General features: G+C 42.3%; 1 protein-coding gene across 6 annotated transcripts in view; it reads left to right on the top strand.

Annotated features, from left to right (window-relative positions):
• The window catches only part of LOC128418039 (protocadherin alpha-C2-like), a 183,167-nt gene that overhangs the window by 134,117 nt on the left and 33,884 nt on the right, over positions 1-15,166 (top strand). For all 6 annotated transcript variants that reach the window (XM_053397423.1, XM_053397422.1, XM_053397424.1 and 3 more), the window contains exons 2-3: positions 9,439-9,497; positions 12,993-13,081. In XM_053397423.1, coding sequence (XP_053253398.1) covers positions 9,439-9,497; positions 12,993-13,081 — 148 coding nt within the window. The remainder of the gene's footprint in view (positions 1-9,438; positions 9,498-12,992; positions 13,082-15,166) is intronic.

The raw sequence follows: 15,166 nt of genomic DNA, 5'->3' as shown, positions 1-15,166 counted from the left end.
CAGAGTGTTCTAGAACCGAAGGAGTCATTTCCTGGTGATACTGTCCACCTGGGCATGCATTTCTAGGTTGTAATTTAGTAGCTTCTGAAAAGCACATGCTAACTGTGACTATTAAAAGTGTTTTGTCTGTCTGCAAACGACTGTTTTAAATAGACAAACTTTGTTCTGTGCAATGAAAAAAAAAGAATGCTCTGGGGTCATTTCAGCAGCATTAGTAGTGCAATAGCCAGCAGGCAGCAGAGAGATTGTTGGTGGCACTGCAGAGGCAAAGGATCAAGGCACAGGATTTAATGAATGTCTAGTGTTATAATTCATCACTGCTGGATGAACAGGGCAGTCAGGGCAGGATAATCACCTAAGGGGAACAACAAGCCTGGCAAGCCGTCTTGGCTTCACTGCTGACCCACTGTGAGATTAAAGCCAGCATTTGCAATTGCTGTCTTGCAGGAGAAGGGAAGAAATCTTATTTTACCATTGGGCTTTTAACATAACCTTTTCAGAAAATATGTGCCATTCCTTGACTGTCTGAATACTTCTCTCTCTTCCCTGACGAAGGAAGTGCTGGAATCCTTCTGGCCACAGATGTCTTATGAGCTGGATTTTCACCTTCGTCATCCGTTGCTCTCCTCAGCAGCAGTTGAACCTCAGTCTGCCTTGTCTGCTGCAAAAAGCCCTTTCACCAGAGTGACACTTAGCTTCAAAACTGTGCCTTCAGCAGAGATGCATTGTAGGGTGTTGCTATTGGTCAGTTGGCATGCTAAACCTTTGCCTAACAATATCAACGTCTGTTTGGGTACCACTGTTTTCTCTGCCACCATTTTGAATGCTTTGAGAGACATTGAGATAGGAAGGACCAACACATTTGATGTTTTCTGAATAATCACTGACTGTATGCACTTTCCCCCATGAATTTACTATTTGTGTGTTACCTTTTGTGAGCCCCCTGGGGGCTGTTTCTTCGTTGAAACTCAAACAACAATAATGGGAACTCCGCAGCAAGACTTCTGAAGCTGCAGGGATAGAATCTAGTGATGCATTTCAATTGCTCTGTTGTGCTCACAAATTTCTGCAGCGGTTTTATAGCATCTGCTCTCCCATCTGATCAGAGTGTGTGTTGCTGTGTACGAGGAGGATAGGAGGTTGGTATCAGTGGCACTGGTAATCAGAAAGTAATGGCAGGATGTGTTGTTTTGGCTAGGGTGAAGGCCCGGCTACTTTCCTGACTAACTACAGCTACTGGTGAGCAAGGAAAGGAATGAAAATGACTGCTCAAAAGAAAGAAACAGGGAGTGGCAGTGGCCTCAGATAACCCCTGACAAAAGGCAGGAGAAGTCTGCCCGAAACTGAAATGAGGGCAAGGGAAGGGTTAAAGGACAAGGGGTGCTTGCCAGCCCTCTTCTCACCATGTGATCTCCATGGAAAACTGTTTGTGGATCTGGGAGCAAGGCAGTAGCTGGCAGTTTCACCCTACAAAATGCAGGTACTTGTAGATTTCTACTAATGCACTCGAGAATGGCTTCCTGGAAGATTGTGAGAGACTCAAGTTAATCCACAGTAAAGGCTTGTGCAGATGAATTCCCCCCTGTCTCTTTTACACACACACACACACACACACACGCACACACACACACACACACACTTTGTAAAGAATTGGAAAGGACCATGAGGGTCATCTAGCCCAGCCCCCTGCAATGCTGGAATATTTTGACCAACATGACCCTGAGATTAAGAGCCTCATGTTCTACCAAGTGAGCTATCCCAGTTTTATGCTTGCAAGAGTTAATAGTTGGCAGGATTCAGCTACGTTATTGCAGCCTTCATTTCCCCCCTGCAAATGTGATTGTTTGTAGATCTGTGATTTCTACTTCCCTGTCTTGATTTAGGGTTTGAGCCAACACAAATGGAAACCATCAGAGAAATTCTATTGCCCTTTACAGTGCAATCCTATATGTCTGCTCAGAAGTAAGTTCCATTGAATTTAGTGGGGCTTCACTCCCAGGCATGTGGATTAAGGATTGCACATGGAGTCATAGAACCAGACATACTGATTTATTTATTTAAACACATTTTCAGATTGCTTGGTATTTAAAAATTTCTAAGCAAAAATACAGCATAAAAACAACAAGGCAGTGTCATAAAAGCAAATTGACAACACAAAAGCCAGACAAACAGGAATAAAAACATGAATTCAGTAATAAGAGGGCTCAATCTTATGGATCAAGGAAAGCCTGAGCAAAAATATATGATATTTCAAGACACCTGAAGCGACTAATGGGTGGTCCTTTATGCTTGTTCAAAGACTTATAATTCCCCCCTCCCCCAATTCGGATGCCCTTCTCACTACTTCCCTACATGGGCTCATTTGTACACTTAGTGGCTGCCTGTAGGGGGCGTCTGTGAGCACTGATTAAAGCAAGACAAAGTATTGGAGGTTTTATGAATGTGCATGGTTATTTTTCATCAAAACCCATCTTTTTAAAGATCTCATTAACTATTGGTGAAATTAGATGCGATAAGCATATAAAATTATTTCGTGTGTGTGTATCTAGATCAGGGGCAGGCAACCTAAGGCCCGTGGGCTGGATCCGGCCTGCAGATGGTTGGGGAATCAACATGTTTTTACATGAGTAGAATGTGTCCTTTTATTTAAAATGCATCTCTGGGTTATTTGTGGGGCCTGCCTGGTGTTTTTACATGAGTAGAATGTGTGATTTTATTTAAAATGCATCTCTGGGTTATTTGTGGGACACAGGAATTCGTTCATATTTCCCCCCCCAAAAAATATATATAGTCCAGCCCACCACATGGTCTGAGAGACGGTGGACCGGCCCCCTGCTGAGAAAGGTTGCTGACCCCTGATCTAGATAGATAGACAGATAGATATATATTAGCTCTACCATGGTGACTTGTGCATTTGAAACTTCATGATTGGGATGATGTGATGTAGTCCAGTGATGGACTCTGTACAGGACTTCCCATGGGACCGGTCCAGAAGCTGCAGCCGGACCAGAATGCTGTGGCCAGGTAGTTGAGTGGAGCCCTGAGACTCATGCATGCCACACCTGTGCTGAGGGAACTGCACTGGCTGCTGATCACCTACGGGCCGTGCTCAAGGTCTTGTTAACATATATAGCCCTGAACAACTCATGACCAGGTTATCAGAAGGATCACCTGCCTCTATAAACTCCCTTAGATCACCAGGGAACATTCCACAGAATATCATAGTGACCCCAAAACTATGGAATGCCCTTCCCCCTGCCATACATGAAGCCAATTCACACTTATTCCAGAGATTGGACCCTGTTTTAAATATTTGAATCCTCAAAATTTCTGTTTTATTTGCTTATTTATGTTTTTGTGCTCCTGTTTTATTGGTTTCAGATTGTATTTTTGCTTAATGGATATTGTGGATTAGATAGAAATCTTAAAAACATTAAGTGATTTAGAAAAGCTTTTAAATAAAGGAATAAATATCATTCATGTATCTACTTAAAATGTTTATATGCACTAATAAGAAATAATATTTTACTTATTTTACCCCATTGTTTCCTGCTTTTCCATGGGTTTGTTTTACTGCGGTTCTTCATGCTTTCACTTAGGACTGGAAGGAGTTGAGGAGACACTGCATTTGTAGAGAACGCTCCTCTTCCTCCTGCTCTCTCCCCAGAGATCATTATCCAGAACCACTGAGAGGGAGAAGATTTACAGAGCTGTGATGATGGCTGTTGTGCAGTGCTCAGTGGAAATGCAATGTTCTGACAGAAGGGACACCATTAGAGCAGCCATTTATTGTTGTCTGCACTTTGGACCACAAACTGAACAACATTAAAATCCTTCTGAAAGCTCTTCATTGTGTTTAAAGACAAGGAGAGCACAGAAGCTGCCAAAGAACCAGAAGGTCTAAAATAGCTTTTAATTACCTTCCTCTCAGCTCTTCTCAAAGTGTTAGAGTACCTTAGTGGCTGAATTCTGAACGAATTATTAATCATTACTGCACTTACTTTCACCAGCTTGTATCCATTAGTTGCAAAATGGAGAACTCCAAAGTTTTCTCCATACATCTAGAGCAGTTGGGGACGTCAGCGTCTCAAACATCATCGCCCCACCCACCCAAAAACTCTTCCTCTTGCATGCCTCATGGAAATCACAAATGCTTAGTATCTTGCCTTATGCATGTTTGTAAAATGGCAGCACTTAAATTATCACACGAGTATGGAAACTGAAGTTTATTGTGGGCTCTTAATTTAAAGAAAGAAAGAAAGAAAGAAAGAAAGAAAGAAAGAAAGAAAGAAAGTGGCAGGTGAAGCTTCTTTGTATAAAGCATATTGATCCAAGAGGACATTCTGTAAGAAACTCAAGACGAAATGCAGAGCTATCTTTAAATAATTTACTGTGTTCAATGCATTTAATACGAAAAAGCAGGACTGGGCATTTATTCCTGGGCTGTTTCCAACAATTTCACTACAACAGCACTTATTATCTTGTGTTATTTGTGTACTTGTTGCTTTGCTGTAATGAATGTTATCCATTATGGCATTAAGCCAACAGTTTAAAGCATGGACTTTTGACCTCAGACATGGGCACATTAGTCAATGAGGGGTTTTTTGGGTGCTCTGAGGACATAAACCATGGAGTCCTCAAAGAGGTCACTTGTATTGCTGTTATCCTCAGCTAGCAGACATGCACCATTGCAGGACCTAATAACATCACCACTACAGATCAGAATCCTACCATTGGAGTTCATTCACCTGCATATACTCCAATGTGACACATGCAGTCGCCTGCCAAAAAAGGCCTTCTGCTGTCTGCATTAGACAAATAAATCTGTCACTATGTAGAAAAATGTCTCTATGTAGACTCAATCCTGACATAAAAAATTGAACACCAAGAAACTAGAGGGAGAACATTTTCATTCTCCTAGGGTAATCTGCAGCTGACCTCAAGTCAGAGGCACCAGCTTCAACAAAAAATACTTCAAAGGAAGGCTTCCAGTGTAAAACAGATGAGTTGCACAATTTGTAAGCAACTTTGACTCTCCTTAGTTTAGGCTTAATGTCCAGCTATAGAAAGCAATTCTCTCTCATTATGTTAAGAATTAGGATAGCAAGAAAGGGAGAGCATTGCCACTAATGACGGCCACACTCTCTCCTTGACATTCATAGAATCATAGAATTGTAGAGTTGGAAGGGACCACAAGGGTCATCCAGTCCAACCCCCTGCAATACATGAATCTTTTGTCCAATGTCGGGCTCAAACCCATGACCCAGAGTCTCGTGCTCTGTTGACTGAGACATCATAGGGTTACTGCTATCTTTTGTCTCCACTGTTATGTGTATTCGTATGTGGGTGGCGCTTTGGGTAAAACCTCAGCGCCTAGGACTTGCCGATCGCAAGGTCGGCGGTTCGAATCCCTGCGGCGGGGTGCGCTCCCGTCGCTCAGTCCCAGCGCCTGCCAACCTAGCAGTTCGAAAGCACCCCTGGGTGCAAGTAGATAAATAGGGACCGCTTACCAGCGGGAAGGTAAACGGCGTTCCGTGTGCTGCACTGGCTCACCAGATGCAGCTTGTCACGCTGGCCACGTGACCGTTCCCGGCCTATAGAGTGAGATGAGCGCACAACCCTAGAGCCTGGCAAGACTGGCCCGAACGGGCAGGGGTACCTTTACCTTTTATGCGTATGTAGAGAGGGAGGTGGGCTTAATGCAGTGGTGTCCAAACTTTTTTCAAAGAGGGCCAGATTTGATGAAGTGAAGGGCTGTGAGGGCCGACCAAAGTTGTTAACTTTTTTTAGGATTGCAGTTGTTGAGCTTTTTAAAGGGTTGAAGTTGTTGAGGTTTGCTTAGGATTTTACTCCAGGAAATAAACTGCCACAGGGGCCGGATTAAACCAACCGGTGGATTAGGCCCCCGAATTGGACTTTGGACATGCCAGGCTTAAAGAAACAGCTCATATGATGGCTTGAATACAAGTGGAAGAAAATCCCACTTACCATAACACCCACTTTGTGGCTGCATGAAGAGCTGCTAGGGCTAGCACTAGGCCACCATGGTTCTGTGCACAGCTCCCAATGCTGGGAGCCTACAGAGCGTACAGATCAAGGATGGCTTAACTATGGTCCTCCAGCTGTTGAACTACAGCTCCCATCTTCCATGATCATCGGCCATGCTGGCTGAAACTGATGGGCGTTGTAATCCAATGACATCTACACAGCCACAGTTTAGCCACCTTTGCTCTAATAATGTTCCCAGGTGCTAGAGTAAGTCCACCCACCTATTGGCTATCCTCAATAGGAAGGGCTCCAAAGTCTTCGAGTACAGATTGGGACTTTGCTTTGGGCAGTGATAGCATTTCCTGGTTCTTTGCTTCCTTCTTTGACTCCTGGATAGACCTCCAGTCCTAATCTCTGATGTTAAGCTTGGCTTAGCTTTATTGGCCAATACACGGGTTGTAGCCAGGGCCTCAACTAGTCAGGTTGGTTTGGATGGATTTCACTTATTGCAGACTGAGAATGTGGACAAGGTAGGCCATAAGAACATAGGAAGCCAGCAATAACTCTTCAGGGATTTGGACAGGAGTCTTATCTGGCCCTACCTGGAAATGCCAGGGATTAAAACTGGCACCTTTTGCAGGCAAAGCATGTCTTCTACTGCTGAATTTAAATTGTTCCCAAGGTGCTTGGAGAGATGTGGTCCATCAGTGCTTCTGTAAGAAAGGAAATGATCATGACTGCCATAAAGGAAGTGGCAATGCAGCCAATGAAGATCTTGCCTTCCTAGAAATTTGGAAACTGCCTCATGTATCCAAGGGCAAGGGTGGGGGTGCTAGGAGAACCTGTTTGCACTCTTCCATTGCACAACTGCCTTGCAGTGTAGTCAAGCTGCATCTTAACTATCTGGTAGCTGCTACCACCATCGTAACTTACAGCCCCCAGATGGTAGTGGATTTTGGGGTGTTCAAGAAAATGCTAAAACGTGGGATCCCAAAACAATGCATCCTGCACTTCTCAGTCAGATCCCCTCTCAGGTTACTCAGGAAAATTGGGCTAACATGCAATTGTCTCGTTCATCCTGGGATTCAGCACAGCTTGCTTTTCTCCCCATGAAACCCACAGTTTCATCCTAGTAGCAAACATCCAGTGGAGAGGCAAATTCCTAAAGTGTTTTTTGGGGGTGGGGGAAGCAGTTGTAGTTGTTGTTATTTTTTATTAAATTTGTAAACCATCCTTCATCCGTAGATCTCAGAGTGGTTCATAATATTAAAATATAATGCAAAAACACAAAATACATATTAAAAACAAGAACATAAAAAGTCACTATCTAAGAATCCCCCCTCCACAAACACACACATTTAAAAGGGGTATACGATGTTAATCAACCTATGCCTGGCTAAAGAGGAACTTCCCTGGGGAGAGCATTCCATAGATGGGGAGCCACTGCAGAAAAGGCCCTGTTCTCGTGTTGCCACCCTCCGGACCTCTTGTGGAGGAGGCACACGAAGAAGGGCCTCAGAGGATGATTTCAGGGTCCAGGTAGGTTCATATGGAAAGAGGGTCTTTGGGGGGGAGGACCTGGTGCAAGCAGGAGACATAAAATACACTTGAGTCACAAGACACCCATTGAGGTTCCCTGGAAGTATCATGCTTAATGACAATATTTGATGGTAAAGTATGACAAATATTTCTCTTGTAAGCAGTGTATCAAAGAAAAGTAATTTAAGATTTTGCAGTTTCAGTTTACAGAGAGACATTATTTCATAGGAAAAACAATGAATATGTGACATCTAAAAGATTCAGTTTTATTGGGTGTAAACTTTTGTGGGCTAGAGTCCATTAGCTGTGAATCTAACAACAGATGCTGTATCAGTTATTTGAGAATATGAAAAAGGAGATATTTGTAGACCAATAGGTTGATACAGTTGTTATTATTATGTCCATGATTGCTGGTCAGGGCTGAGATTTGAGCTATAGAATAGGGTCTCGTTTCTTATTTCCTTCTCCCATTTTTAGATCCCTTTTCTTGAGGCATTAGCTCCTGCTGTTGTGACAAAACATGTCTGCTTTTGATGAAAATCTGCTGCAGTCGGCAAGCCTGATATAATCTAGTGTAATTCTCTGCAGTCCATAAACCCCAGCAGAAACTCCATCACAAACAGAGTGGCTGAAATCCACTCTTCACAGGAGGCTGCACTTAATGGAACTCAGAGAGACACCTTCCAGGAGAAGAGAATCATTTTCTCTTTCACTGGATAAACAAACAAAGTGTTATTAAAAAAAAACCAACCTGCCTTTCCCATGCATTCTGTGGTAATCCTTAACATTCAGCCATGACAATATTAACTAAGAAGTATATCCTAAGTATATCCTTAATATCCTGCTTCCTAACACATCGTTTCTCACCTTCCTGTATCATGCTTTTGAGTTTTGCATGCTGTTAATTGTTCACATTGCATATGCACTTTGCAATTGTTAAACCTTTCCTTGCTGGTGTGGGGTTGTATTCCATTTTTAAAATACTAATATTAAATTTGTTTGCCATCAGATTTTTACTGCTCTGAATTATGTATTTCTAACATCTGTGCAGAGCTCAATTGTGGAAACCTCTAGGTGGTTTACACAGAACATAAACTATACATTAAAACATTAAAATTATCAAGGAAAGTCAGGATTATTATTTTTTAAGTTTTAAAACATAAAAAACCCAAGTGTACATAAAATCAGTAGTTAAAAAAATACTCTTTCTGAATGAAAAGTACCTATTAAAATGCACACCAATCTTTCATATCTGGGCAGGCTTGCCTAAACAAAAAATGGTTTTTAGCAGTCACTGAAAACAATATAGCAAACACGCCTGCCTAATGTCAATGGGCAGGGAGTTCCAGAGTGTAGGTGCTATCATCTTAACGGGGGGAGGGCAGCCTGTGGCCCCCCATTTGTTGGACTCCAGTTCCCATCCACCACAGGCAGACATGGCCCTTGGCCAGGAATGATAGGAATTGTAGTCAAGTCTAGTTTTCAAGGTGGAAAGTCACTTTATGGCAGTCAACAGGCTGCTAAAAAACTTGGTCAAAATACACAAATTTTTCGTGTGACTAACCCATTCATATATAAGCAGATTGAAGTGGTTCTGTTTTTTCTTTAGAAAGGTACACATGGGCAAGTAGAGCTGAATCTGTCTTCTTTCTTCTTACTTCCTCATGCTCTGTTGTCTCCAGCATTTTTCACCCGTCCTCTTTTTTGCTCTTCCAACCCTAGATTTGGAATGTATTGGGTGTGGGGTTGGCAAACCCTCCTGCCTTTCCACGAGTATATTTTTGTGATCATTTGGCAGATTTTTTAAAAAGCTGAAGAAATCTGGAGGTGATCCGAGATTAGAATGCATCGCTTTTTAAACATGTTTAAGCATAAATTAATATTGATTTCTTTCCCTACTTTGTTTTGCAGCCAAAACCACCCAATCCTGACTGGCGTTATTCTGCATCTTTAAGAGCTGGAATGCAAGGGTATGTATAGCATGTACCTTTCTTTTCTGTGAGGGAAACTGTTCATTTGCAATCTGCTTGCTTTAAGTTGCGTCGGCCTTGATCCACCAGGAAGATGTCTGTCTGTCTGGTAGGTTGGAAGTTGTTTTGGGTTGCCCTGGGCAAGACAATGTGGTAAAGGTAAAGGGACCGCTGACCATTAGGTCCAGTTGTGACCGACTCTGGGGTTGGCCGAGGGAGCCGGCGTACAGCTTCCGGGTCATGTGGCCAGCATGACTAAGCCACTTCTGTTGAACCAGAGCAGCGCACGGAAACGCCGTTTACCTTCCCGCCGGAGCGGTACCTATTTATCTACTTGCACTTTGATGTGCTTTCGAACTGCTAGGTTGGCAGGAGCAGGGACTGAGCAACGGGAGCTCACCCCTTTGCGGGGATTTGAACTGCCGACCTTCTGATCGGCAAGTCCTAGGCTCTGTTGTTTAACCCACAGCACCACCCCTGTCCCTTAAGACAATGTGACATAATAATAATAATAATAATAATAATAATAATAATAATAATAATAGCATGACACTGCCCTTGTGGCGTAGGAGAAGTTCCTGGTGGAGTGAGCCCATAAGCAGCTGTAAGGTAAGCACCCAAGTTTTGATCTTTGGACATGCAACTTTCAGATATTTTCCAGACTCGTTTTAATAACTGTTTATAACATTTACCATTATTGTTCACACCCTGATCTCTGAGTGGCGAGAGACTCAAAGGGTGCCAGTTCTTACCCTGGGTTCAGATTCTGTGGAATGAAGGAGGCTGGGGTGTCTTTAGGATATGTGGTTTTAGTTACACAGATATACAATTTGAGCATAGAATCATAGAATTGTAGAGTTGGAAAGGACCCCAAGGGTCATCTAGTCCAACCCCCTGCAATGCAGGGAACTCTGATAAAGCATCCATGATGGGTGGCCATCCAGCCTCTGCTTAAAAACCTCCCAAGTAAGGAGAGTCCACCACCTCCCAAAGGAGACCATTCCACTGTCAAACAGCTCTTACTGTCAGAAAGTTTTTCCTGATGCTTAGTCGGAATCTCCTTTCTTGTAACTTGAAGCCATTACCCTCCGGAGCAGAAGAAAACAAGTTTGCTTCATCTTCTATATGACAGTCCTTTAAGATACTTGAAGATGACTATCATATCTCCTCTCAATCTCCTCTTTCCCAGGGCAGTGCACAGCATTGGTTGTACCCAATGAAGTCATCTTGTTAGCACAAGGCATTCCACTTGCAGAATGGATTTCCCTTCCCTCTCCTCTCCCTGTGACCCCTGCACCCCCCAAATCCGCTCCAGGAGTGTGCATGGCAGTGGGGAGGAAGAGAGAAAGTTGTGTTCTGCAAGATGGTATGACTTCACTGGATACAAGCCTTATCTCTACAAATTGTTTGATTCATTTACTATCTTCATTACAATTTTATTAGTCATTTCTGCTCCCTGTGTGATACACATTGTACCTGCTATATAGTTTATCTTCCAATAGCCATGAGTTGTGGTTAGGTGTCCAAACCTACACAGAATGTGTGTCATGGTTGAGCAAGAATATGACTCCAGACAGTCTGCCACATTGAAACACATCTCCCTGGGTGGTATTGAACAGCATGCTGGGGCAAATGTCCCATCAGCACAAGCATTGTGTGGGAATGTTCAGGGATGCAGGAGAGGATATATTGTCTGATTATATCCTTATCCAACTTGTGTTAACAAGTTCCACAATTTCAGAAGAGTAACATTCCCCTTATTTTAAACTTATTTTAAACTTAGGCTCGCTAAAGTCTCTATAATAACTGTTCTGGTATTTTCCCCTTATTCCCTCATAAAATATAAGAGACGACACAGTCTTTTACAAAGTATAAAAAGAGTTTACTCACATTCTGTTCACAATCAGATCCCAGAAGGCAGACTTAGCTTAATGAAGTAACATACACTTGGAATCTATCTTATAAGAAGACAGTCCCTTTGTCCTCTCTTGGCTGGAAGCCAAGAGGGCATCAGTAGATGTTGTTTCTCCGATGCATGTGGTGAAAGAGAGAGAGATGGCTGCCCTGCCCTGTGCTTTTGTCATTACCTGCACAGGTGACGCCACACCCACCTTTAGTCACATGCAGAGGAAGTCTGTTCCAGCCCAGAAGGAAACAGGAAGTTTACCTGCTGGCTGGACAAACATTCCTCCCCATGTGAAAACATGTTCACTCTAGGAATGTTGTACTTGACTGCTCTTGTGTTTCACATCCTACACATTGCAGCTTGCCAGACAGAATGATCCTCCCCCCCCCCCCGCAGGCTGTTCTGGGAGTTTTCCCTGCCCCCAAGCCAATTTTGGAGAGTGTCAATGGAGCAGAGGAGGAAAAACCTTGCTGTGTGAACTTGCACTGACGGGACTCATTAGCTGAATCCCGCTCTCTGTTCTGTGTGGCACCCTAGCAACAGTAACTGGGGACATCATCAGTGTCAGCATGACAGCATCAGGTACTCCAAAATGGCACTAGGCACCTGCTTTGGGATAAAGGCTTATTTTATGATATGGTCACCAACAAATGCAAATAATTGAGCCAATGAATTATATCTAATGAAGCAAGGTTGGCTTGGAAATTGACAACATCAATAGAATCAAATAGTTGACTTTAGAATAGTTGACTTTAGAACATCAATAGAATCAAATAGTTGACTTTAGAATTTTGGATCAAATTTCTCCATATGTTAAGCAAAGCACATGTATTTATTTCTTTAAACCCACATGCCCTTTGTCATTATCACTTGAGTTTACACCTTAATAATGTGTGGTTGTTAAATGAGCTGGTCTCATGTCAGAATGTTCACCACATAATGTGTCAGAAAAAGATTCTGTGGAATGTTTCCTGCTGTTCCCTCTTTCTTCAAGCCAAAGGCATAAGGTGCCATCACTGCTGGGTATTGTAAATTACAGCAGAATACTTGCTGTAAGAGTTTGGTTAATGGTAGTAAGCTGAAGGATGCCTGGAACTGACAGGACAGTGTTTCATTATTTACTTCAATGGTAAGGCATAAACACTATTGGGATTTAGTAATTTCCCAGCTATGTTAGACATGTCACATCTCATTAATGGAAACAACCCATTCCGTAAAGGCAACATTTGTGCAACATTTGTCTGACTTGGATGAGAGCAGGGATATATTAAGTTGTGGAATGCAAATATACAATGAAGGTCCACTATTGTAAATTTTGAAAAACTGAAACATTAGATGGTTTCAATGATACTTTTGCAGGAAGCACACTGTAGCGGAAAAGGTGGTATATTAATAAGTAAGAATGAAATAATTTGCATAAATGGTTGTTGCTGCTGCTGTGGGTGATGCTTATGATGGTGCTGATTATGAGCAATTGTGACAGTGAGCATTTTGTAATGTGCAGCGGAAAGGGCAATGCTGCTTTTAAAAAGGAACCATATTGTTTTAATGAGAACTGCATCATCTAATCACTGTGTACATTTGTTTAGTGCTGTACACATGGAGGAAGCAGGAGGCTTACGTGTGGGACCTGGAGGACCTGAGCAGCAGTGGCCAACAGTATCCAGCGCAACAACAGGTAAGGGGGGGAGTTGCGCCATTTTCTCTGTGTGGTCTTGGAACCAGTTTCTGCTTGTTCATAACTGTCCTGAATCACTCTCTGCCAAAGAACCTCTTGAATTTGAATGAACAAAGCAAAATAGCAGATGGGTACCTGATATTGGCCTCAGTCCCAGGCTCCCAGCAGCCTTCATCAGAAAATAACTTGAGATTGTTTGAATTGTGGTTTGAAGAACATTTCTAAACAGCATGGAAACAACATTTTTAATATGACAGAAGAGGGCAAAAAATAATTGCTGCTGGTTGTTATTTATCTTCTCATTCTTATTTTATAAGCTCAGGAGAAATGTATCCTCTCAGGTGAGATTTAAGACCAGGGAAGTGTAATATCATCACTACTGGTGTATAAAATTGGATTGTTTACCAGTTATGGGGGTGGGGGATGCTGTAGGTGCTCCACATGCAGGCAGGCAAACCACGGACCCTTGCCTCACTACTCTCAAAACTCAGGATTTGCATACTGGGTACCTCAAGGGGATTTTGGGATTGCCTGAAACAAAGCAAGGACTGCTGAAGCACATTGTGTCTCCTCCATGATGCAGACATTTGAAAAATGCTGCAGACAAGCATCTCCTAAAAAACCTGAATCTATGGCTTTAAGCTTGCCATATAAGGGAAACGCCAGGGGGTGGGAGGGGAGGGAGCGGCTAGACAAAATCAAATCTTACATTTCTTGTTTGAGGGAAAGGCCACAATGCCAGGAGGGAAAAAGGGCAGCTCCTTCATTATTGACAGGTCTAGCTTGTAATAAGAGAAAATGATGTTTTCAGTGCTTGCCAGTCACAGTGCCTTGGGGGAAGAAGCAGCCTTATAACAGTGAAACTTATGTTTCGAAGTTTAAGGATGAGGAGGGAGACATCCTTCCTTCCTGACAGATCTAACTTATAATCAGAGGAAGTGATTTGATGTTTTAATTCTTCTCACCCCAAAATCAACTTTAATGATATGTAAGTTACTTTGAGTCATTTGAATAAGTAAACAACTAATAGGAATCACTAATAATGGCAGTTAGTACAAATGCTTATGAACAGTACTTTTTCTGGGGGTACTGAATGGTACACAACACCTTTTTATAATAATAATAATAATAATAATAATAATAATAATAATAATTTTTATTTATACCCCGCCCTCCCCAGCCAAGGCCGGGCTCAGAGCGGCTTACAAGCAATAATAAAAACAAGTTAAATGATTACAACTTAAAAACAAAATTAAAAAATACAACATTAAAATATTGAAACATTAAAATATTAAAATGTAGCCTCATCGCAGGAGGAGAAGGAAAAGAAAAAAGAGAGGGAGGGAGGGAATCAAATTGGCTCCAAGCCAAAGGCCAGGCGGAACAACTCTGTCTTACAGGCCCTGCGGAAATAAATTTCTATTCTAGAAGAATAGCATTGCCTATGAACCTGTTTGTTTGTCTTTTGTTAGGTTTCTTACCCAGGGGAAAGGCTGCAGTTTTCAGATCAGTTACCCACAAAACACTAGGGAAAGATTAAGTGATTCCTTTTTTACACATCAAAACACCTGTAACAGCGACCCTTACAGGAAAACTTCTGCAAGTTTTCTTCTGAAACTTGGCAGGATCCATGCCTTCAGAAGAAACAGCTGTGCCTGCACATTTCATGGAATCCCAGCCCCAGATCTAGAAAGCTAAAGATGCCATCTCTTCTTTTACAGAAATCAAATTTGCATAGCACAGAGCCCCCTGGACCCTGTGGTTGTGGTTTTATCCACTCTTGACGGATTAGTATGTCTGCAAATTTCTTCCACTTCTGTTGAAAGAAAACAAAAATGATAGCTGGTTGTTGTTTTTTTACTCACAATAGTGAAGGAAAGGGAATGTGAAGGGAAAGAAATAAGCAGGCGCAAACTGACAGTGAGCCAAATCAGGCAGCTCTTGAGGCACCTCAGGCCACATTTTGTGATGTGCTATTTGGGGTCTGAACTAAATATTGTGGTTGGTGCACTCAGCTACTATATAATGTGTTATAATTATAGCTCTTCATTTTTAGTTGTTTTCTGCTCTGGTGCCCAAGTTCAT

Source organism: Podarcis raffonei, chromosome 7 (genome assembly GCF_027172205.1).
Source record: "Podarcis raffonei isolate rPodRaf1 chromosome 7, rPodRaf1.pri, whole genome shotgun sequence".
Taxonomy (NCBI): Eukaryota; Metazoa; Chordata; class Lepidosauria; order Squamata; family Lacertidae; genus Podarcis; species Podarcis raffonei.
This window is presented reverse-complemented; position numbering and strand designations above follow the sequence as displayed.